At 39.5% G+C, this 23,516-nt stretch overlaps 1 protein-coding gene and 1 pseudogene across 1 annotated transcript; one reads left to right on the top strand and one right to left on the bottom strand.

Annotated features, from left to right (window-relative positions):
• On the top strand, nt 1–17,237 carry LOC140949670 (uncharacterized). The gene is made up of 8 exons (XM_073398815.1): nt 1–97; nt 1,059–1,501; nt 1,694–1,862; nt 7,155–7,328; nt 12,767–12,940; nt 13,920–14,356; nt 15,053–15,209; nt 17,135–17,237. Exons 1-8 carry the CDS (start codon nt 1–3, stop codon nt 17,161–17,163), a joined length of 1,680 nt encoding a protein of 559 aa, XP_073254916.1. The 3' UTR covers nt 17,164–17,237.
• LOC140949824 (uncharacterized) lies at nt 9,342–10,098 on the bottom strand (annotated as a pseudogene).
• Nucleotides 17,238–23,516: the final 6,279 nt, after the last annotated feature.

Genomic DNA, 23,516 nt, shown 5'->3' with positions numbered 1-23,516 from the left:
ATGTGTGATTTTTATCGGCTACAACTTGGAATCACGTGCAAGTCAGGTTGGATTGCACAAGCAGAAAAAAGATACTGCGTTAGCAAAGAAGGGAAAAGTAAGATTACAGCGTAGCGGAGGACGGAGACTCAAGGCTGTGCTCTAGATCTAAAGGCGCAAGACTTGGCCTCGGGCGACTGAAAATATTGTCTAGGTGGCCCAGCCAGGCGACTTTCTGGTGTTGGTTTTTGTTGAATTACAGTCAAAAAGCTAAGAATGTCTAGAATTTATTACTTGCCAAATCATAGCTCTCCCGGTGGCTTCGCGGCCTAAAAAGAACGCTCCGCTCGCTAAGAAACTCTTGAGGTCGACTTGCAAGTAACAAGAAGTAAGAGAAGTAGCATGTCTACCAAAAAGCTTCAGGAAAATGTTGTTAAATCGGGCAGCGGGCACGCGTTGATGTTCAAAGGTCGTTTCACGTGAATTCACATGTAACATAATCCTTGACTACGAACGTGACAAGCTGCACAGTTTTCGATAGTAACAGCTTTTCATAATAACATTGAATTTTTTTCTTCAAATTAGGATGGTTCATTAGTTAGTTTTTCAAAACAAATTGTCACTTTTGCTCTGACAGCCCAGCTAAAAATGCTTGGGGAGCCCAAGCGGCTCCTGAAATTTTCCTTAGAGCACTTCTTTGCAGCCCTGTAGTTATTGGAAGTATGATACATTACATGCTATTGTTAAATGTGGAAGTGCATTTTTTGAGGACATTAGTAAAGGAATGCAAATTTTAGTGAACTACCCCATACTCCTAACATATATGGTGGTAATGTTGACGTAAGTTTTGTTTTGAGTAGCAAAGGAACCCTTGTGTGTAACTCATCTTCTAGTGCATTAGTCCTTAACAGAACATCTCCGTCTCTCCTGCACACATTTGTTGCATACACTACTCCACTTTCCATTGCCATCCAACATACCCGTAATTTTTTCTTACACCCACACATCCCGCGTAAACGCCTTCGGGCGTCTTCTTGTTAAATAATTAATTCATTGATCATTCTTTTTCCTCGGCGTAGGTTCAGACTGTCCTGAGAAACTGGATATCGCTATAATAGCTGACACTTCGAGAAGTATGACGAGGAAGCAGCGAGAGACCCTAAATAACCTGGTTGGCAAGTTGATTGACAAATATCCAGTCTCTGCTGAAGGAAACCACTATAGTTTTATGACGTTCAATCGTTTCGCAACAATCCAAAACGTTTTTAACATGCAGGAGTACTACAACGAAGACGCTCTTAAAAACCTTATCAGCGCGAAAGTCAAGTTATTTCCGGATAAATGGGGAACGCGCTCAGATATTGCTCTACACAAGGCAGCAACAGAGCTGTTCACTAGCGATGGTGGAGACAGACCAGATGGAAAAAATGTTCTTCTCGTCTTTACTGACGGACTACAAGTTAAGTTCGATAACGATAGACAACCCGAAGAAAGCTTTTCAGAAAGCACCAAAACATTGGAAGTAAGTATAATGTTAGCTTAATTTTTCAGCTTTTAACAGTTAGGCATGCATGATCTATTGATATCATGGATAAAAAATTATGCCACAATCGTAGGTTTTTAAAATACATAATATAATTACCCTTTGCATTCCTTTGCAATTTTTTCTTTAGCTATAATAAAAAATTAATCCCCTGCGTTTTCTTCATACCAGGACAAAGGAGTAAGCATCACTGTCGTTGGGATACTGGGCGAAAATTGGAAGAAACATGAATATCGTCTTAAGATGAAAGAAATGGCTGGCAACAAAGGACAAGTGCTTATGTACCCTGATTTTGAAACCCTTACGGAAAGTTATGATGAAGTGTTAGCGACTTTGTGCCGTAAGTGTTTTAATTATAATCATTATCATTATCATTGTTATTATTATCCTTTTTTTTCTGTATCACTTGCATTATTTATAAGATAATTACAACTAAAATCCTCAGTCGAGCAGTATTTCTCCTGCTGATTACTTCACTACTAATAGCTTTTTTCTAGGGCGCGTGGCACCATTCGATGGAGAAGGAACTTATCAAAAGGGGATATACTTACTGACTTGGTTTTAAATTTTTGGGCCAAGAACAAATCCAACATCCCCCTCTACTTGGCAATTTTGACTCTGAAAAATCAACTCAGGGCAGATCGGGAAGCCGTCAGGCAGTAAGTTAGAAGTCCGTAGTAGCATTTTATTGAGTCCAAAGCTTTAATGAATTGAATGATCGAACAATCCATTCCAGTAATCTGAATAAGCGAAATGTTGAATCCACTGAATCGTAGCCAACAGTTACCAGCACCGTACAAATGACTTATTGACGAGATCAAGCAAAACTAACTACGAGAGATCCTCTGGAGAACTGACAATATGACTAACTGATAGACGACTGTTTAACTGTGACAAATCTACAAATCTACGTTGCTTGGCCCAGCCTGTGAACAATGCTTACGGAATTGCTGTAGATTACCCATTGTCTTGTTGGTGTTGGAACAACACCATCGCACCTTCTCATCATAGCAATGCTTGTTTGGTGTATATACCGGCTAATTATCCTATATTCTTAAGACGGCCTAGGATCAGGCGTTACAGGTGTCCTTGTGCATATTATTCCAACACATCGGCATCGTTCCATCCATTGCTAATTGGTGATTTGGTATTTAAATTGAATCCTGGACCCAAAGGAATCCCGGTGATTGTTTCAACTCGCAGAAGTCATAACCATCAAACTCAACTGTCATCTTCGTAACGGAATATTAGCAATTTAATTAGTGTTCGACGTTCATCTGCCTTGGCACCGATTGTTGCAGACAAACACTTGTCGCTGTGCTTGCTAAATGCTCGTTCTGTGAAAAATAAGACCGCTGACCTTTTTGATTATATATGCGACTGCAAGGCTGACCTTGTTGCGATCACTGAGGCTTGGCTGACTACTGACGACGCTGCTGTGCGAGCTGAATTGTGCCCGGTCGGATACAAAATTTCTGATCGCCCACGTACTGGTCGTCGCGGTGGCGGAGTGGCCTTGATATACCGTGATTCGCTATCTGTCAGAAGGATTGATGCTGGCGGGAAAGAATCCTTTGAATACTCCGAATGGACAATTCCATCACCTTCGCTCAATCTTCGGCTTGTCCTTCTTTATCGTCCACCTTATTCAGCTGATCACAGAGTCTCAACTAATGATTTCTTCACGGAGTTCTCTGCCTACCTAGAATCTATACTTCTCTCCAAAGAGCATCTTGTGATTGCTGGTGACTTTAATATCCACGTCGACGTCCCCCATGATCCTGACTAAGTCAAACTACTAGATCTTTTACAGTCTGTTGGCCTCCAGCAACACATCACTGAGCCTACGCAAATTCAGGGTCACACTTGATCTCGTTATCACCCGTTCTAGCAATGACATCTTAAATAAGGTCCCTGTAGTTGATCGCTTTATCTCTGACCACGCATCTGTTTATTGTACACTTCAGCCCGACAGACCTTGCATGACTACTAAGAACGTCGTCTACAGAAAGCTGAAATCCGTCGATCTTGAATCTCTTAAGCGGGACTTATCTGACTCCTTGTTATGCAGTAATCCACCGGATCTGCAAGCGCATCTTCACTCAGAAGATCCACGTGACCTGGATTCTACAGTACGCAGATACAACACTACACTTTCCAAAGTCATTGATTGTCACGCCCCACTTAAGACTAAGACTGTGAAAGTAAGACCTGCAGTGCCTTGGTACAACGACGAGATAAAGGCCTCTAAACGCTTGAGACGTAAGGCTGAGAGAACCTGGAGAAGAACGAGATCTGTGTCTGACTTGAATATTTTCAAGTCTTACAGAAACCGCGTGACGTACCTCATGAACCAGGCCAGGCAGGCATTTTACACTAACTTTATTGATGAGAATAGCACAGACCATAAAGGATTATTCAGAGCTACCAAACAACTCCTTGCTAAGAAAAAGGAGTTTTCGTTTCCTAATTATCAGGACAAATCAAAACTAGCCAATGACATCGGCGGTTTTTTCGTTCGAAAGATAGATACAATTCGTTCTGATATTGATGCCGTAGACATCGATCCAAGCGCGCAATGCGCTATACCTCCTGATCAGGAAGTAGATGATGCGCATGCTTTTCATTCCTTTCAACCACTCTCGGAAAACGACGTCTCTGCGCTCGGGGGGGGCACTTTAGGAATTTCTGGGTGGGGATGTGCCGCTGGGAGCCTGGAACCCTTAACCTTTACCAGAGCTAGTTCAGCTGAATTTTGCTACCCTATACTAGAGTAAACTCCCCAAATCCCCCTATCCTAGAGTAGCTGTGTACCTAGTCTAGATAAAATCTTTAACCAACTGATCAGTTTCCTGAAAAATGATACCCTATTCTAGAGCCAAACGCTCTGATTTATATACCCTATCTTAGAGTAAACTGCTTGAAAACCATACCCTTCACAGCGGCACATACCTATATAGCCCATATATGGCAGTACCCTCCCCGGGGCTAAGAAGTCCTGCCCGTTGGACCCGATGCAATTTTCTCTGGTTGTTGGCTGCCTTGACGTGCTGTTGCCTGTTATTTCACGAATTATAAATCTTTCGCTATCATGCGGTCATTTCTCTGAGGAATGGAAAGAAGCTCTTGTTACTCCGATCCTTAAGAAACCTGGCTCAGACCCGACGCAGTTGAATAACCTTCGCCCTGTCAGTAACTTGGACTTTATATCAAAATTGACAGAGCGCGCTGTCTTCGACCAAATTCACAGTCATATGAGTAGATTCGCCCTTTATCCAACCTCACAATCTGCTTACCGAAAGGGTCACAGCACAGAAACAGTGCTACTGAAAGTACAAAATGACATTCTCATATGAATTGCAAGCATGTAACTCTTCTAGTTCTCCTAGATTTGAGCGCAGCGTTTGACACTGTTGACCACAATATCCTGCTTGCTCGTCTTAAGTCAAGTATTGGCATTAATGGCACCGCCCTTAATTGGTTTACGTCTTATCTTAACAACAGGTCGCAACGAGTCTCGCTAAATGGCTTTACATCTGACAGTTTTAAGCTTCCTTATGGCGTTTCACAAGGATCGTGTCTGGGACCATTGTTGTTTACCATTTATTCCAGCAAAATGTTTGAAGTCATCAAATGCCATCTACCTGAAGCACATGCCTATGCTGATGACACTCAGCTTTACCTGTCATGTAGTCCTGACACGGCTACTAATCAGACTGATGCGGTCATTGCCATGGAACGCTGTATATCGGACATTCGTACGTGGATGCTTACGGATAAGCTCAAACTTAATGATGACAAAACTGAGTTCATGTTGATTGGTACAAAACAACAACTTTCCAAAGTAAATATTGATTGCCTTACTGTAGAAGCATTGACGTTGTTTCTGTCACTGTGGCAAGAAATTTAGGGACATGGTTCGATTCTAACTTGAATCTCCAGGAACAGATCCAAAAAACTTGTAAATCTGGGTTCTTCCATTTGTACAATTTTCGGCGTATCCGAAAATATCTGTCCCAGGAGTCTGCACGAACTTTGGTCCATGCTTTTATCATTGGTCGTATAGATTACTGCAACAACCTTCTATTTGGTTTACCCTCTGCTCATCTACTTAAACTGCAACGCTTGCAGAATGCAGCTGCTCGACTTATATCTAATGTCCCTCGCTACAGTCACATAACACCAGTACTATGTGCGTTACATTGGCTTCCTGTCAAATTTCGTATTGATTTTAAAATACTTCATTTTACTTTTAAAGCTATCTACGGTCATGCACCTGGTTACTTGATCGATTTGATTGCTATCAAAGAACAGCCGCGCTATAATCTCCGTTCAGCTAGCGGTCTTATCTTAAAGTATCCTAGTTTAAAACTGAAAAAGACTTTAGGGGATCGTGCTTTTTCATCTGCTGCCCCTAATTTATGGAACAATCTGCCCCTTCACATCCGTCTTTAGGACAATTTTGAACGTTTTAAATCTTTACTAAAAACGCATCTTTTTAGACTAGCTTTTGATATGTAATTTTTTTTACCTACTATGTAATATATTTAGTGTTTTTTTTATCTTTATTTAATTTTTAGCGTTGTTTATTCTTAGCCTTAATTGTTTTGCTCATTTTAGTTTTTATTTTCTTTTAACATTTACGTGTTGTCACGCGCTTTTGATCATATTTGCCTGGAAAAGGCGCGTTATAAATTTTTAATTATTATATTATTATTATTGACAATAGACGGATCGAAACGCACCAATTACTTTACGAGTCTTCAAAGCCAATAACATCACGGCGTAACTGACAGACGACCAATAACATCGCGACGTAATTGACCAATCAGATAGATAACCAGAGTACAATACCATCACGTAACGTGATACAACTCACTTTGACTCTGAAGATGATTACCGCACAGGCTGTCGAAACGTCAGTCACTGTCAACAACAACAATACTGTTCAGGACTACGTTCACCCGGACGATCAAACCCAACCTACTTTTGAAATGACTCCTGGGTTCAAACCTTTCACATCTTGTTAAATTGTTCGAAAAAAAAAACCCTTTCATTCAGATAAACACCGGTAAAAAAAAAAATAATAAAAATAAAAGTGAAAAAATAAATAAGTCTTACACACAATTTGGTATATTAAAACAATAGCAAAATGGTAGATAATAGAAAAGATTATTAATAGTGGGCAGCGAAATCAAAATACTTTATTGGGTATTGAGAAGGTAAAGTTTGTTTGTTTACAAAAGTGGTTGTAAGATAGCTGCTTTAATCCCCTTTTTAAAACTTCAGGTATATTTTAACTGTAAATATTTATCTACATGAGAATGCAAGAGTTACAAAATCTCAAGCTGGCAAGTTGACTGTGGGTTTCCTCTTGTCTGTGTTCATTCATAGCTTAGTCTGCAAACTGACATTGGACTGGTTAGTGTTATTTAAGGTGGATAAATTGTGGATTTCATAAACATTACATAATATGATCAAAAGGGTAAACACTTTAGCAAAGGATCTATAAGTGATACTAAAGTAATCAGCTGAGAGCGATTTTTTGTTGCACTGTTCAAACGCAAGACAAAACGAACCAAACTTTCATAATAACAAAAATCTAGCTAACCAGCGTTTATGTCTTTTTCAGCTGTGGACGGTGGCTACACCGAATGGACCATTTCTGCATGCAGTAAAGCATGTGGGCCAGGTTATAAGACATTTCAAAGAACCTGTACCAATCCCCCGCCATCTAACGGTGGAAAGAACTGCGATGACCTGGGAACGGCTATGAAGCTAGTTCCATGCAATGAACAAGAATGTCGTAAGTTCTTTGATCGTGCTGATTATTGCTACGCTATTCGCACTTTTGAGATCATTGTATATAGTAGCTGGTGTGGACAATCTTTTGCATTAACTAGCATTTTCTCCCCGATAGCCTGTACTATACAGAGGTAAATTTCCAAGGATTCAGTTTAGGTAATTACACCATTAATCTTTCAAGATTCTTCTAAAAATGTTGTGGTCAGAGGCTCTCCCAACTTTGCAGGAACAAAACTTAGCCTAAGACGAGCCACTCGTCCTGAGATTGTGATGTATACTGGCTAATGTACAGAGAAAATAAGGCTTTGATAATGGACATTTCACCTTCTACCCTACAAGCAGTAGCCTGCGAACGGCAGACGCATTTCCGGTCGTCGCTTCTCTCCCTCCTTTTCGGAGGGAGAGGAGCGACGACCGGAAATGCGTCTGCTGTTCGCGGGCTATACAAGCAGAGGCTATTAAATTTTTTCCGTGTAAGCTGGCGTTCTAAAATCTAGCTTCTGCTCGCAGGGTATTTGCCTTCCCGTCTTGGAAATATTTTGGGCTTTTAAACCTCCAGGTCTTTATTAAATAAATTTATTATTGTATTGTATTGCATTGTACTTATTTATTTATTTATTTATTTATTTATTTATTCATTTATCTTTTTACCATAGATTACTGTCCTACGAGGAAAATGGATATCGCTATCCTGGCTGACACTTCCTTAAGCATGACGCCAACACAAAGAAGGACCCTTAATAACCTGATTAACCAGTTAATTGACAAATATCCAGTCTCTGCTGAAGGAAACCATTATGGTTTTATTACGTTCAATCGTTACGCAAAAATCCAAAGCGACTTTGATACGCAACCATACTACGATCAACAGGCTCTTAAAAACCTGATAGAGAAAGAAGTCAATTCAGTTCCGGGTCCGAAACAGTGGGGAACTCGTTCAGATATTGCTTTACACAAGGCAGCGACAAAGCTGTTCACCAGCGATGGTGGAGACAGGCCAGATGCAGTAAATGTTCTTCTGGTCTTTACTGATGGCCTACAATTTATAACAAGAGAGGACAAAAAAAAGTTACCCTTTAAAAGCTTTTCAAAGAGCACCAGAACACTGGAAGTAAGTAGCGTTAGCTTGGTTTTCCTTTTTATTGTTAGTCATTAGTTTTACACTGCAAATCAGAGAGATCTGTTTTAGCCCTAAAAATGGGACTTTTTCGGTGAGTAAAATACAATACTATTTTTTTAGTCTGATTTGGCTGCCTTTAATCAGGGCCAATACAGTTTAATTACCTAGCCGGGCTGATTTGGACCCAAGAACTGAAATTGAATGGAATATCCTTTTCATTGGGCTTTTTAATTTTGGCTTTCATTGTGCTCAAATGGCTCCAGGAGTAGCCTCCGATGCAGGCGTTTTTAGGGGAGCTCGTATTTCTTCCCTCAGACTTTGGCCTGCGGGGCTGAATTGGCACTTTGGGGCTGAAACAGATCATTTTAATTTTCATTGTCGAAAGCCCACTCTTTTAGTAAAGGCTCGTTGTTTCTCAAGTTCATTGTTCGGAACATGTAGAGATATTTTAGCAGATACTTCAAAAGCGATTGCTGTCACTTGTGGAGTCTGTGTTGGGTGACTGTCAGGTGGGTTTTAGAGAAGAGAGATGTACAGTGGAGCGAGAAACCTCAGAATATTGTGCGAAAAGCAATTATACAATGATGTGAATGCTATGCGCGCTGTGATTGGTCCTTGTCCAGTATCTATAGGAGTACAGATACACGGATGACGTCACGGGAAACTTGTTTCTTTGTTTTGTTCAATATTGCACGCGGTTTAATAATAATAACCTTTATTGAGATGACTTTTTCATATAAAATATGGTTTTTAAAAAGGATCTCATAAAATTAAAAAAAATACAAAATACACACAATTCGCAACGACATTAAAAATCTAAAATATGTAAAAACTAGTAAAATGTACAAGATATTAACTGAAATTGATTTAAATTACAAATTTAAAAAGATTACGTTTAAAAATATTCAGAATCACGGATTGACTGATTGCCTGGCTAAGGGAGTCAAAATCCTTGATGGCATGCAATTCATTTAAATTACAAATTTAAAAAGATTACGTTTAAAAATATTCAGATTCACGGATTGTCTGATTGCCTGGCTAAGCGAGTTAAAATCCTTGATGGCATGAAATACAGTCCGTTGTTTGCCCCAATTCCTCTTGACACTTGGAAGTCTGAGATTCAGCTTAGTTCTGGTATTATAATCATGTTGTTCTTGCTGTCTTATGAAGTTCACGTCATGCTCAACGAGTCCATTTAAACACTTATACACATAAATACTTCTTCTCGGAAAACGCCGTTTCCTAATGGAACCCACTTAAGAGTGGCAAGCGCATGCGTAGCAGATGAATAGAGAGGTCTGTCTAAAATTATTTTAGCAGCCTTATTCAGCAAGACTTGCAAACTGGTCATTAAGGATACATTATGCTTGTCTCCCCAAACAAGGTCTGCATAATCAAATAAAGGCATGACAAGACTATTGTAAAAAAGAAGACGCGCACTAAATGGTAATAAATGCTTAATGGGATTAAGGAGACCAAGCCTTTGATTAATTTTGCCAGCAATGTATTCAACATGATTTGTCCATGTAAAATCAGATGATATAAAAATTCCAAGGTATTTGAAGCTGTTGACATTATTTACATTGTGGTCGAAGACTGATACTGTTAGAGCCATTTTGCTTTCCAGTTTCCTATAATTACCTACAAGCATACATTTGGTTTTCTCGAGATTCAAAGTTAGCTTGTGATCGTTTCGCTATTTCGCTACGGCCAACAAGTCGCGATTTAGCTTCTCACTGAGCTCCTGGGAAGATGAGCCGTAACAGTAAATCACGGTGTCGTCTGCATAGAGGGACGCACAGCAGCATTCCAGAATGCTTGGCAGATCATTGACATAAATGACAAACAACAAGGGGCCTAATATGCTACCCTGAGGCACCCCGTGAGTTACTGGCTACTCGTTAGACGTCTCATTCCCACAAGATGTACGCTGTTTTCGGTCAGTGAAATATGAACGAAACCATTAAAGCGAATTTCCAGACAAACCATACGCTGATAGCTTAGACAATAAGATCTGATGATTCACCGTGTCAAAAGATTTTGTTAGGTCCAAAAACACGGCTCCACATAGTCTCTGTTCCATATTGAGATGGACTTTGTCGGTAAAGGATGTCAGAGCAGATATGGTGGACAGCCTTCCGGAATCCAAACTGTTTTCCTGAGAGGAGTTTATTGGCAACCAGGAACTGGTATAACTGTGTACGTACAGCTTTCTCGAGAATCTTGCTGAGTGTAGGCAGAATAGAGATAGGTTGGTAGTTTGATGCATTTGTCCGGTCCCCTGACTTAAACAGGGCTCTAATTTTAGAACATTTCCACAATACAGGAAATTTACAAGTTTTAATTGATAGATTCAGTAACTTAGTAACAGATAGTGCAATCGTATGAGCAGAGTTTTTGAGCAATCTTGCACTAATTTTGTCCAAGCCGATCGCCTTGTTTGTCTTCAGAGCGAGGAGCTGCTGAAGCACAAACGATTCCTCTAATTCAGCCAACTGTAACTGCGACTTCGGCAAAATACAGCTCGGCCAAGTAGTTGTTATTTTATCAGCCAATCGCTTACCAATAGACCCAAAAATCTGTTCATTGCTGAAGCAATAGATGTAGGTGTAGTGTGCTGAATTCCATCAGAAATAATGCACTGAACACTTCCTGAAGTAGAGTTGCGAGAACAAACTTCATTGACCGCATTCCAAACCTATTTCGCATTCCCTTTGGCATCCTGAAACAAGTCACAGTAATACTTCGTCTTGGCAGATTTAACTAAGCAGTTGACCTTGTTTCTCAGTTTTCTATAGGTGTTCCAGTGTTGAGAGGAGTTTGATTTCCGCGCCTTTCGATGAATCCAGTCTCGGTTTTGAAAATGTTTGTGAGATTATTTCGGATTAAGCAAGTGAAAGCCTCGAAAAATTTTTAGTAGGACCTATTTACAAAGAAAAAAATTAACAAAAGGAGTCTGTGTCAAAAAGGGCTCTTTGACAACTCAAAAATTCGAATGCCTAAACTACAAGAAATCTTCCCAACCGTTACCTTTGTGTGTCCTAGCTATGAGAGATTCGCTGTTTTGCAAAATGTTTTCGCCATTATTCTGCTTCAAGCAAGAAAAGGTGCTTGTGGAGTCTAAGAGCTTTTCTTTTCCTTCTTAAGTAGCTTTTCTGAAACCAGCTATGCAGCTGTAAAAATCTCTGCAATCACCCCTCAGTTACGTCTGCAAGGGTAAACAAGGAAATTATATCGCCAGTGCCGGCTCCTTTTCCCTTCTGAATCCCATATATACGTGCAGTCCCAACGTTCGGCCAACTTGTTTTGTAACACGGCGGTACATTTGATACCAATATGGTCAGCCTCTCGTCTTTCCTGGGCTGGCTTCTTGGTGGAAAATAGTCGCACACCAAAAAGCGTCTATACAGAAAACCTAATTTTCGATCCAGTTTCATAAAGCGTAAGATTTTGCAATGTAGATTCCCCTGACACTTTGATTTGAGGCAGTGGCGTAACCGCTGTTGTCTAATCTTTTTAATTTTCCCTGTCCTCTTCCGTTTCCTCTTCCCAAAAACTTGTAATCAGATTCTACACCTTGACGGTTTTCTTTGTTACCCAGGAGAAAGGTGTAAGCATCACTGTCGTTGGAATATTTGGGAAAAAGTGGAAGGATCAAGATGTCAGACAAAAAATGGAAAAGATGGCAGGCAACAAAGGACAAGTGAATATGTTCCCGGATTTTGAAACCCTGGCCACCCATTTTGACGAGGTGTTAGCAGTTTTATGTCGTAGGTGTTTAGTTTTTTTCTTAATTTTTTTTTAATGACTGGATTTATGCTCCCAATGAGTGACCCATAGGTATGATTGTGTGTTTTGCTGCGCTCTCCCTAATCACGCAATTGCAATCTTGCCAAACGTTTTCAGTGTTTTCCGAGTTAAAAATTGTACAAGTTTACCGTTATTAAATCATTTGTAACTGCTGCTGAAGCTTAAAACAAATCTACGAACATTGAATCCGATGATATTTATCAACAAAACAAGAAATATATTACGCGTACGGTAGCAAATAGTAAGAATTTCTCTTTTAATCAACGCTCTTTACAAAGAGTTTTGCTTCTTTTTGTCTGACGGTCAGAAATGGCGATACAAAACTAAATTCGTTTTTCAGATGATATTAGTACCTCAGCTGATAATGACAGCGTTCAGGGAAAATTCTTGAAGATTGGTTTATGCACTGAACCCTTGACCTCGTCTCGGGATTGGATGACTCTCTTTGATTTAAACGACCAACATTTCATTAAGAAAGAAAATCTAACGAATTTGTATGCCCTTTTCAGCTGTGGACGGTGGCTACACTGAATGGACCATTTCTGCATGCAGCAAAACATGTGGGCCAGGTTATAAGTCATTTGAAAGAACCTGTACCAATCCCTCGCCATCCAATGGTGGAAAGAACTGCGATGAACTGGGAACAGCTATGAAGCTAGTTCCATGCAATGAACAAGAATGTCGTAAGTTCTTTGATCGTGCTGATTAAGAGCTTCGCTAGCTGGTAACGGCCAAAACATTTATTTTAGGGAATAAGTGGGACCAGACTGTTTTGCAACAACCCGTAATTCCTTCTTTGGCCATCTCGAACATCTTTTAAACAAATTGAAGCTGCAATGCCCAGAAAAAAAAAAACCAAGAGGGAGGATAGGAGAGAGCGAGAGAATAAAGCGCATGTCCAAAGCGAAGGCAGTATAGGGCTCAACATTTGGGTATTTTTCTACCTCGTCCCAGTCGCTGGCGATAACATTTTCAGTGGGGGATTTTTGAGTTAACTGTTAAGGAAAACGAAAACGAAGGGAGTGATGAGCTGCATTGGGTCCACATGTCAAAAATCATCTCTCTTACCCCCAATTTACAACGCCAAATTACAATTGCTCCATGAATTATTATATTTCGCTTTATGATGCCTTGTCTTTTTTAAGTTGTATTAATTTTGCGGGAATAATAATGCTGGTAATAATACGGTGGGTGTCATCTACTTTCTGAGAAGTACGTATCTGCAATAAAACAAATATCTGTTTTTAGTAAAATCCAACTAGTGGCGAGTCTATCATCAATGCTGCAGAGTTTTTTGGTCTCGATATTTTTGACCAACTAGCTGAATTTTACTAAAACAATTATTCCTCTCGCCCTCATTGCCTCGGCCTCATGGGCTATTGACTCAGAGCCCATTCGGGCTCGAGAAATAATTGTTAAATATCCTGAAACTATGACAAGAAACAGACTAAAATTTTGAAGAAAGTCTACGCGGAGGTATGCGGCTGTTAAGAACATAGAAATATTTGGAATGAATAATACAACAATTATTGAATGCGGCTTTCGTATAAAGTGAAAAACTGTGCAGACCTGCCAGGGTGTATAACATTCTCCTCGATCTGCATAATTCTTTACATAATACTCGGTGAAATAAATATAATGTCAAGCTACGTCCGTTTACAGAACCAGCATGCAGTGCCGGACTTGACATTGGAATCGTTCTGGATAAATCAATGAGCATCCAGAAAAAAGACATTAAAAAAGTCATCGAATTCTTAAAGGGGCTGGTGAAAAAGTTTAACCCGGCTGCAGACAAGGATCACTTTGGTTTTATCACGTTTAACAAGCAGGCAAGCTTGGTGTTTGACTTTGCAAATTCAGATTACTACAATATGAACCCCCTGTTGAACAAGATAAGTCGGGAACCCAAAACACGTAAATGGGGAACTCGCACTGACCTTGCTCTGGAAATGGCGCGGGACAAGCTGTTTACTGTGGCCGGAGGAGACAGATCAGACAAACCCAACGTTCTCTTAGTCCTGACTGATGGAAGACCCTACGGTTTGCCAAAAAATAAAAATTTTGAAGAATTTTCAAAAAACATGGCTGAGGATTTCAAGGTAAGTACCCCTCGTTCTTTCGCTTATAGCGCCCCTCTAATGTTACATTTGAGGCTACAGTGGAACCTCGATATAACGAACCTTTACATAACGAAGTCCTCGGTGTAACGAACGATTTTCTTTACCCTAGTAATAGTAAAATGTATGGAAAAGAACCTCGATATAACGAAACCTCTTTATAGCGAAAAAATTTTACCAGTCCCTTGGCCCTTCATTATATCGAGGTTCCATTGTAACTTAGGAGTCTAACCTTTTCTCTCAACGAGTGAGACGAAAGGCTAATATAATAAAAGTGTAGTGTCAGTAACATGTAAGTTAGCTTTGTTTGAAGTTTCGCTATATCACAAAGGTAATTAATTGAATTAACCTACTTTCAAGTATTATGTATCATCAGTTGTATAAAGCACGAATTAAATTACTAATTGAAGCACTTTTTTTACAATGCATGATTTCGAAATGGAGTCTGGAACGTCTAGGCACTTCCAGGCCAATTTTTCTGTTATGCAGTTCCTCAGTATTTGCCCGGTTCCGAGGATGGAAACCGATATGTTGTGTGGTACTCAGTTCAATGGTCTACCCACTGATCCAACCCTCCCACCGTTAAAATTAAGCTTAACTGTTTATATTGCCCTTACTTATTACTTATGAACTAACCGACTGTTGTTGCTCAATCCGACTATCATGTCTCTAATTTAGAGGAAAGATGTATTCGTAATAGCCGTTGGCTTTGGTAAAAAGATAGACAAGGGTACTTTGCAAGCAATAGCAGGAGAAGGGAAACCTGTGTTTCAGGCAAAGGACACAAGCCAACTCGAAGGAATGATTTCTACAATCAAATCACTTACCTGTTCTGGTATGTTGCCACCGAAGCTTAGACCATCAATATATTTATTTCCTCTTTCGACCATCTTTTGGTTTTGTGTACTGCCTTTGCATACAGAAAAGCTAAAAAGTTTTTTTTTATCATGATCATTTAACTTGTAATAGCTAAAAAACTGTAGCCACTTCAAATTCGAAACACCTGGTTATAGCAATCTGTTCTAGCTGTAACATCAAACTTTCTAGTAATCCGCTACAGTGGCAGTATTTGTGAAGTTCTCATAGCCAACATAGTTCATATGTTACCCTAGCCCGAATTTCCCCTTTTTCCCTATATTGGCTTAATTGTCAAGGACAGGAGAAAGCTGGGCGCAGCTGGAATTGACTGATGCATTAATTGGCCAGACCGTATATTGGCGCTCCATTGTGTTCCTCGACTACTAAAATGTTTATCTTAGGTCTTGAAGAACGTGAAATTTGATAATAATTAATAACTTGGCATTTAATATACTCATCTCAGCTCAGAGCTCACTATGATATAATTCTCTTTTTTCCAAATCTCTATTTCATGAAACTATGCACTTGTACATACACCTTATTCGATGTTTAAGCATATAGTACGTGCAGATATTTGGTGAGTTGGGTAGTATTTTTCCTCGCCCCACTAGCCACCGACACTGAGGTGAATAATTGTTTTAGTATATACTAAAACAATGAGATAATTGAGCACAAAAATGATGATCTTTAACTCATTTACTGTTGCCTGCAACGATTACAATTTTGGCGCGCAAAGACCGAACGGCCGCGATCGTCGCTTGTTCTTGCCGACAAATAAAACTGTTGAAAGCATTTGTTTAGCTCTTGCGGGGAAATTTCCTCAAAAGAAGTTGTGAAATCTTTTTGTATTTAAAATCATTCTGTAAAAAAGATTATTAAATTTAGTTTTAAGCTTATTTATGAACAAGTCAACCAAATAAAGTAACGCAAGACTTAAGCTTAATCTGCATTGTAAACAAAACACTTTTTCGCCGGTTTTATCGATAAATTCAAGTCAAAAAGACAAAGCTTTACCTGTTAAAACTTCCATCCCGAACTTCGTCACCTTCTTCGTGTGTTTCGGGAACAGTTGGCTTGATTAGTTGTGAAATTTCTTTGTTTGTTACGGCAGCAAACCGGGAAGCCATTTTGCTCGAAACTTACGCGAGTTTGGCGTCGCTCGCTCGGAGGAACGGGAGATGAATCAGTGAATGGTGCAGGATATTCACTCATTGGTTAGCCAATCGGAGCGGGCGAAAAACACTACCCATTGTTTTAGTACATACTAAAGTGAATTATTCCACTTCACGATTAATAGGCCTTATTATTCATTCAAAATATTTCCCCAATTCTGATTGGCTAAAAGCGCACGCATAATTCTCCATAACCAGTTACGACGTCAAAAATGCAGCCCTCTATAGGTTAAGGCACCGTTACCGAGAAGACCTGGGGACGAGGTTGAGTTGTTTTGGTTGCAAAAAAAGGCCGACATTTCACTCGTTTCATGAGCAACAACTACAGCTGGAACTAGGCGAAATAATAGCTAAAAACATGGCAAAAACAGCAAGACAACTCGGAGGGCGACATCTGCTATTTGGAGAATATTTGGTGAGCTGGACAAACCTAAACATACAGTATCGAAGATGAACTTAACATCGATACAGGTAAGCATGTTTCAGCTATGCTTTTAAACTAGGAATTATTTTGAATGAACAATAAGGCAATTAATGAATTCGGCTTTTGTAGGATATAAAGAATCAAGCAGATCTCGGAGGGTGTTATCCACCTCGGCCTTCGGCCTCGGTAATCACACCCTCCTCGATCTGCTTAATTCTACATATCCTACAAAAGCCGAATTCATTAATTAATTAATATATTGATTATATCATTTCTGTGTTTTCATATTTTTTTTCTCACTTGCAGATACGATTAAAGTGCCACCAATCCAATGAGGCATTTGTAAGAAAGATTACTTTTGTTGAGAGTTATAACCTAGTCTTCACAGTAGGTGATGTACAATAGCACAATAGCGTGATTCGACTCTCGTTACATCAAAATTTGCACAGGGCACCCACAGAAGCCGTTTGACCGTTGTCCTTGACATCTTTTAACAAAGAACGACGCGTATTCAGATTGGAACGAAAAAAGTCAGAGTTCTAAGTGTATGATGAAATCGAAAAAAAAAAAAAAAGAAAGAAAGAAAGAAAAAACGGGACAACAATGCTTGGCTTAATATCAGCAAGTTGAACAGGACGTTCTTGGCGCCAGCGACCATTTTAGGCCCTGGAGGCGTAGGGCGAAGGGTGAAATCTCGAGGATGCGCCCACGCGAGGAGGAAAGAGAAGGTGTGTTTTCCACGCGTGGCTCCACAGGCTACCATTTTCCTTAGCAAAATGCAAGGACGTAGAAAACGCTTAAACGTCATTTAAGAAACAAAGAGCTTCTTAATGGAATCTGGTTACCGGTTACCGCTAACGTATTTCCAATATCATTCACTTGTAACCGATTCCTATATTTGATAACAAAATTCATGCATTGTAACCCGAAACAGAGAAATCAAAGCACAAGAGCACTTCTCTCACCGACTGTCTTACCAAGGGGTGAACGTGTTGGTATCCAAAACATAACAAAAGCGGAACTCAGGTCTTATCATTTGTTCCGCCTTATACTGCACGTCTGTTTAACTCCATAACTTACTCAAGTGATTCTTCAAATTTAATGACACTGCCCCACCACAAACAGGGTACGGTTAAACCTCTCTCACTAAGAGTCCACGTTTCATTAGCCTCCCACGCAGACATTCTTTTGGCTCGCCACGCAATCCTCCCCAACTGGGCAGGAACGCGCGAGGAATCCCGAAGAACTTCTGAGTGGGAGGCCAATGAAACATGGACTCTTAGCGAGAGAGGTTTAACTTAGGTAGTAACGAGAGTGCATTAAAATAAAGAGGAACTGATGAGTACCTGTAAAACAAGAGCAGAAGAAAAACTGAAATACCTTTTGAAGTCAGAGCTTGGACAGTTAGAGGATCATGGTTAGAGTTATGCCAAGCCATGTAAGTTGTTCTATTACTGTCAATAAATTTTAAATTGAGTGCTAACCTGGGTCCTTGTGTCTTCTCTTCTTGACGAGTTACCATGCACAGCTGGTTATATACCTTATTATAGGAAATTAACGCTCCCTGAAATTAAGGTATTGGAAATTAACGCGACTTGAATTAACGCGAATTTAATGGAAAACGACTTTCGAATAAAGAAAATTAACGCGAAAGAGAAGGTAGAATTTCATAATAAAGGAAATTAACGCGATTAACACACAGTTGGTGGTGACAACTGGAAACAAATTTAAGAAATATTTCAAACCTTTGCCTTAGCTTTTGTGAAAGAGGGTAAATGGAAAGAAAAAAAACGTTTTTTGGTAATGTTTTTTAGGTGTCAGGAATGTCTGGACAGGTTCCAAAATTGGGGTTAAAATACTGGAAATACTGGAAATACATATTTCTTGGGACATTCTCCATCTATATAATATTGTAACTCCTATCATTAATTCAGTAACATTCACTTAACCTGAAGAAGGCTGGTGTGACCAGCCGAAATGTTGTTCTAAAAAAGCAATACATGTTGTTATCAGCTTTGCAGTAGTCTTTGGACTTCTCGTTTTTGCACATCTACTAACCAATGTATCTAATTTGCGAGAAGCTTCATGCCCTTTACATAATCATATTGAGAAATGTATTAAGAAAGCCCCTTTTTCCAAAAAATAGGAATTAATATTTATCACAGTTTGATTCATCCTCTCATAGCCTCCCACGCAGACGTTCTTAGGGGTTCGTCACGCGTTCCTGCCCCACGAACATCTGCGTGAGAGGCTAATCCTCTCATGGAGGTCACGAAATAAATTTTAGGCACATTCCGTCTATGCCAAACTTAATCACTGCCCCTCAAAAGTTATAATTTTTATAGTTAATCCATAAACATTTGACTACTGATTTAATTTGAACAAACTCTGACTAACGAGTCGCTGGAACATATTTATAAAGTCACGGGTCGACGGACAAATACTCGCTCTCATGGACAGATCATAATTTGAATTGGATGTTTACATTTCCCTAAAATAGATACTGGTATTTGATGGGCGAGTCCGGTTAACCGGACTCGCCCTTTTACCGCCTGGCTCGGCTCATGCCTTATTTTTCTCTTAACATTGCCGATGTCTATATGAGAAAGCGGGCTGGCCCGACTTGCCAAGAACCCGGCTGCCAGCGCCGACATCTCGGCAAGCGGGCCGGCTTGCTTTCTCACATAAGGCTCATAAAGCATGTGCCGAAGCAGCCGGGCCCTACTAACCAGGCTGGCTCACCTAATATAAAAGGCCCTTTTAAGCTTCAGAAAAGTGTCGTTGAAATCTCACAGAAGTTTCGAATATTGCTAGGATTTTTAAAAAAATGAAGAATCCGACATATGACGTAACATGACTATAAAAAGCTCCCCAAAACAATAAAAAAGATGTTCCTGGAAGGCGAGTGTAGGTAGGAATGGCTTCTAGCGTCAGGGTCACCCAACTTCCTTTTAAACACGGCTCATAGAGTCAGAAGAAAAAATTGTGGTAGTGCCAAGGCAACCGTGTTGATTGGATAACCGTCTCTTGTTGTAAAAATTAAATGATTTAACAAAGAAATCCATTTCATTAATAAAAGCCGTCCCTTAGTAACAAGCGAAATGTCCACGTATTTTCACCGAGAAGAACAAAAGAACATCTCTGATGGCAGCAACGTTTTAGACAGAATTTAATTTCAATAACTTTCAAAACGTATTGCCATATTCTCTCTTACCCCCAACTTACAACGCTAAATTGAAGTCGCCATGAATTATTAATTTCACTTTATGATACCTTGTCTTTTTTTTAAGTTGTATTAATTTTACGGGAGGCCAATTGCTCAGTTCGGAAAACGCTGCTGTTATTCTTTCATTTTACCAAAAGTGTTATCTATTAATTCAAGACACTTGAAATGTTCAAAGGACAATTCTTTTCGTGACAATAAATAAAAAGTGACGATAAAAGAACAATTAACTAATCTATTCATTATTGTTATTTGTCGCGTTGGACGTGATAGGAAATGAAACAATCTTTCTCTAATGCTGTTTTCACTTTGTCCTTGTTCTCCACACATTTTAAAATAATTTTACCCACAGTATTATGACGGCACATAAGAAATAAAACCACTCATCTGTACAGTTTTTTCCATGTTTAACGCTGTCTTGGCATGCGTTGATTATTTTCAGGATATTTATCATCGAAACCAAGCTGGATTTGTTTCCTTTAACTATAAACATCGAAAACCGACGAAAATTTGTTGCCAAACGCGACTTTCCCAGAAATTTGTGACGTCATTGGAGGAAAGCGCTATTGAGAGGTGCTCATCTTAAGGTGGCTCCCTAGAGTAAATTGGCCGTACGCAGCCTGAGGACTAGTATGGCGCGAGCTTTAAAATCCGCGCGACGTCCACGCAAAAATTAAAACAAACATGGCCTCTCAGTTTCGAAATATTCCACCCAAAAAACTTTATTAACTTTCTGTTGAAGCTCATTGTGCAAAAAGTTTGATTAATGTAGGTCAAACATTTATGAGAGGAGACAATGTTACACCGGTTACAAGTCACTATCGATCTCCATAAGAGTAAATTGTACGTAAAAACAAAGCAGAAATTTTCCAAAGACATCAATTCTTTCGCTTCAAAAGTAGACAAACGTTAAATAGTCGAAGTAAATGGTGAGTGGAAACTTTACTTAGAAAACAAAGAAGTAAGTACACTAACCCAGAAGGAAGCAATGTTGCTGTTTCTTGCCTTTGGTTCACGGTCACTGGAAAGATCTGAAAGATCGAGCCAATTCCCGAACAAACACTGAAGAATTGTCTTCACTGGCGGAGCTCCTCGGTCACTTTATTTCTCTTACATTTGATTTGATTTAAGTTATTCTAGAAGTGGCTTTAAGACAAGATAACAGGGAGGGTAAATTTTTTTTTGTTTTGCCGACCCTATCACATTGTTTAAAAGACTTATCAGAAAAAAGGTTTCCTACTTAACTTGCATCCTACTCGAAGGAACCTTTCCATCGACGAACCAACATCCTTGTCTTTTTTCTTGTTTCAAAAGTCCTTCGACGCACATGCAAGATGCACTAGAAAATGTTTTTGCACAACGAGAAATAATTTTTGCTTACAGATTGACCCTTGACGAAAGCAATAGTTGTCCGTCGAGACCTACGGTCTTGTACGTGTACCTGAGGATATGATGTACGATTCATAGATCGGCGCCATCTTCTACAGCAGACTTTTAAAGAAAAACTTCGCTGTCGAAATTATCCCTAAAGAAGAACAAGGTTGAAAAAGTATCCGGAAGTGGGCTGACATTTGAAGATCTGCAAACAGTGTACAGCAGATTAGGAAATGAAGGGCTTATTGCGATCCTTGCACAACCACCGTCTTCATCTCCGACGATCGCCATCCTCACGAGTGACCACCACGGTACGAATTTTACCTACAACAGTCAAGTACTTCGAAGAAAACAGCCTGTGTTAGGTATAAAATTGAATCCGCTATCTCTCCTTTTTCAACTGGCGAGATATCACCGTAATAATACTAATAAACGGCTTCAAAACAATGGCTTTCGTACTCTTCAAAGAAACTACATGTTTTCAGTAGCTTTGTGCACTATGCGCATGCGGGCGTGATGGCTCGCGCGCGTATTTTGCTCACACGACCCCAAACTACGCGTGTTTTTCGGATTTTTTGTCACGTCAGAGCAGTTAATTAACCGTGAATTTCTCGCGTTTCCTTCGGTAAAGTTTTTTAAAATCGCCTCATTTCTTAACAGTCGCAGTATCTTTGTACTGTCATTTTTTTGTCAAAATCTGTAAGAGCTAAACTCCTCAATAAAGAAAAATTACAAATTTCAAAATATTGGCAAAACCGTCTTAACGACCCCATGTTTTTTCCACTTTAAAATGTTAAACAATATCGTTAATATAAAGTGGCAAAGTTTAAAGACATTTGACCGCGGAAAATTAGAAATATTAAACAAAAATGGGCAAAAATGACAAAATTACTGCCTGTTTAAGGATGCGATGTTTCCATGGCAACGGCCTCAATCCACAAAATGAAACTTGAAAAAGGAGCCGTCTTATATGGGTAACCTTACCGGTGAATCTCGTGAACAAAATCGCAAAGACAAAGTAACTAGATTTCCTTCTGTAACGTATGCTTGATAGCTCGGATTATTAGTAAATACTCTAGGGAGCCACCTTAAAAATTCTCGTGGTTATGGAAACATCCGTTAACATGTCAGTTTACGAGAAGTCTTCAGTAGCCAATGGCTGACTACCTGTTAAATCATATTAACATGTATTTGCAACTATGAATGATCTCGTTCGCCAATCATATTGGACTCAGATGAGCATCGGAGCCCGGCTGATCAACTTTGCCAGATTAGTAGTAACTCAAATATTAGAGAGCTTTACATTCTAAGACAAGGATGACTACGAGAACGAGATTTTTCTGATACTAAGCAGTGACACGCGCGCGAACCAACGTCATTTTGGCGGGAAGACGTGATAGCCGTCGTCATTCTACAACAAGTTTTTGCGGGAATATCGTAGTGGCGAAAACAGGTTATCAAATGTTAGGAATTTTATCATTTAGCGATCGGGAGAGTGCTTTACCTCCATCAACGGAAATAAGCGAACTAACTTTTGTGGTGAAAAAAAGTACAATGAAGCTTTCCGGGGTGTCTATTTTTAGATAATAAGCGCGAAAACTTAAAATTAAATGTCGTCCTCGTCGTCGAATCTAAAGCATTCTATTGATTAAAATGGTTATGCCCGGCGGCGAGGCGACAGGGCAAAACAAACTCTACTAAGATCCTCCGTGTCGAAATACCTTTATTCTTACCAATTTGCCTCCGCATTCTAATTGAGCATGTCATGGTTTTGAAAATAGTTAACGTGGATTTAAGCCGGGAAATATTAATCAGTTTAAAGTGCACAAGAAATCTCAAATTTGAGGGGATTCCGCTAATACTTAGAAGTGAAAAATGCAAAAGTTCGTTAAGTTATCTTTGTGACTGCCAATGTCTATTTTTATAAAAGACCGTGTTCACTTTGTGGTGGAGTAGTTGAACTTTGATTACACCACATGCAAAGTTATGAGATTAAAAATGGCATCACCTAAAGTGAAGATACCGAAGGATTTATTAAAGGAACAGTATCCCGTTACTGCGCATGCACCAAACTTTGATTTTTGGACAGGA

The sequence above is a fragment of the Porites lutea genome, chromosome 10 (assembly GCF_958299795.1).
Source record: "Porites lutea chromosome 10, jaPorLute2.1, whole genome shotgun sequence".
Lineage (NCBI taxonomy): Eukaryota > Metazoa > Cnidaria > Anthozoa > Scleractinia > Poritidae > Porites > Porites lutea.
Note: the sequence above shows the minus strand (reverse complement) of the source record. Positions and strands in the feature narration are given on the sequence as shown.

What these genes read in the sequence shown, in the direction of transcription:
- LOC140949670 (XM_073398815.1), top strand. Translation starts at nt 1, where the DNA reads ATGTGTGATTTTTATCGGCTACAACTTGGAATCACGTGCAAGTCAGGT. An exon ending in AGTGTTAGCGACTTTGTGCC is followed by an intron (nt 1,863 to 7,154) that starts GTAAGTGTTTTA and finishes TGTCTTTTTCAG; the next exon opens with CTGTGGACGGTGGCTACACC. An exon ending in CAAATCACTTACCTGTTCTG is followed by an intron (nt 15,210 to 17,134) that starts GTATGTTGCCAC and finishes TCTCACTTGCAG; the next exon opens with ATACGATTAAAGTGCCACCA.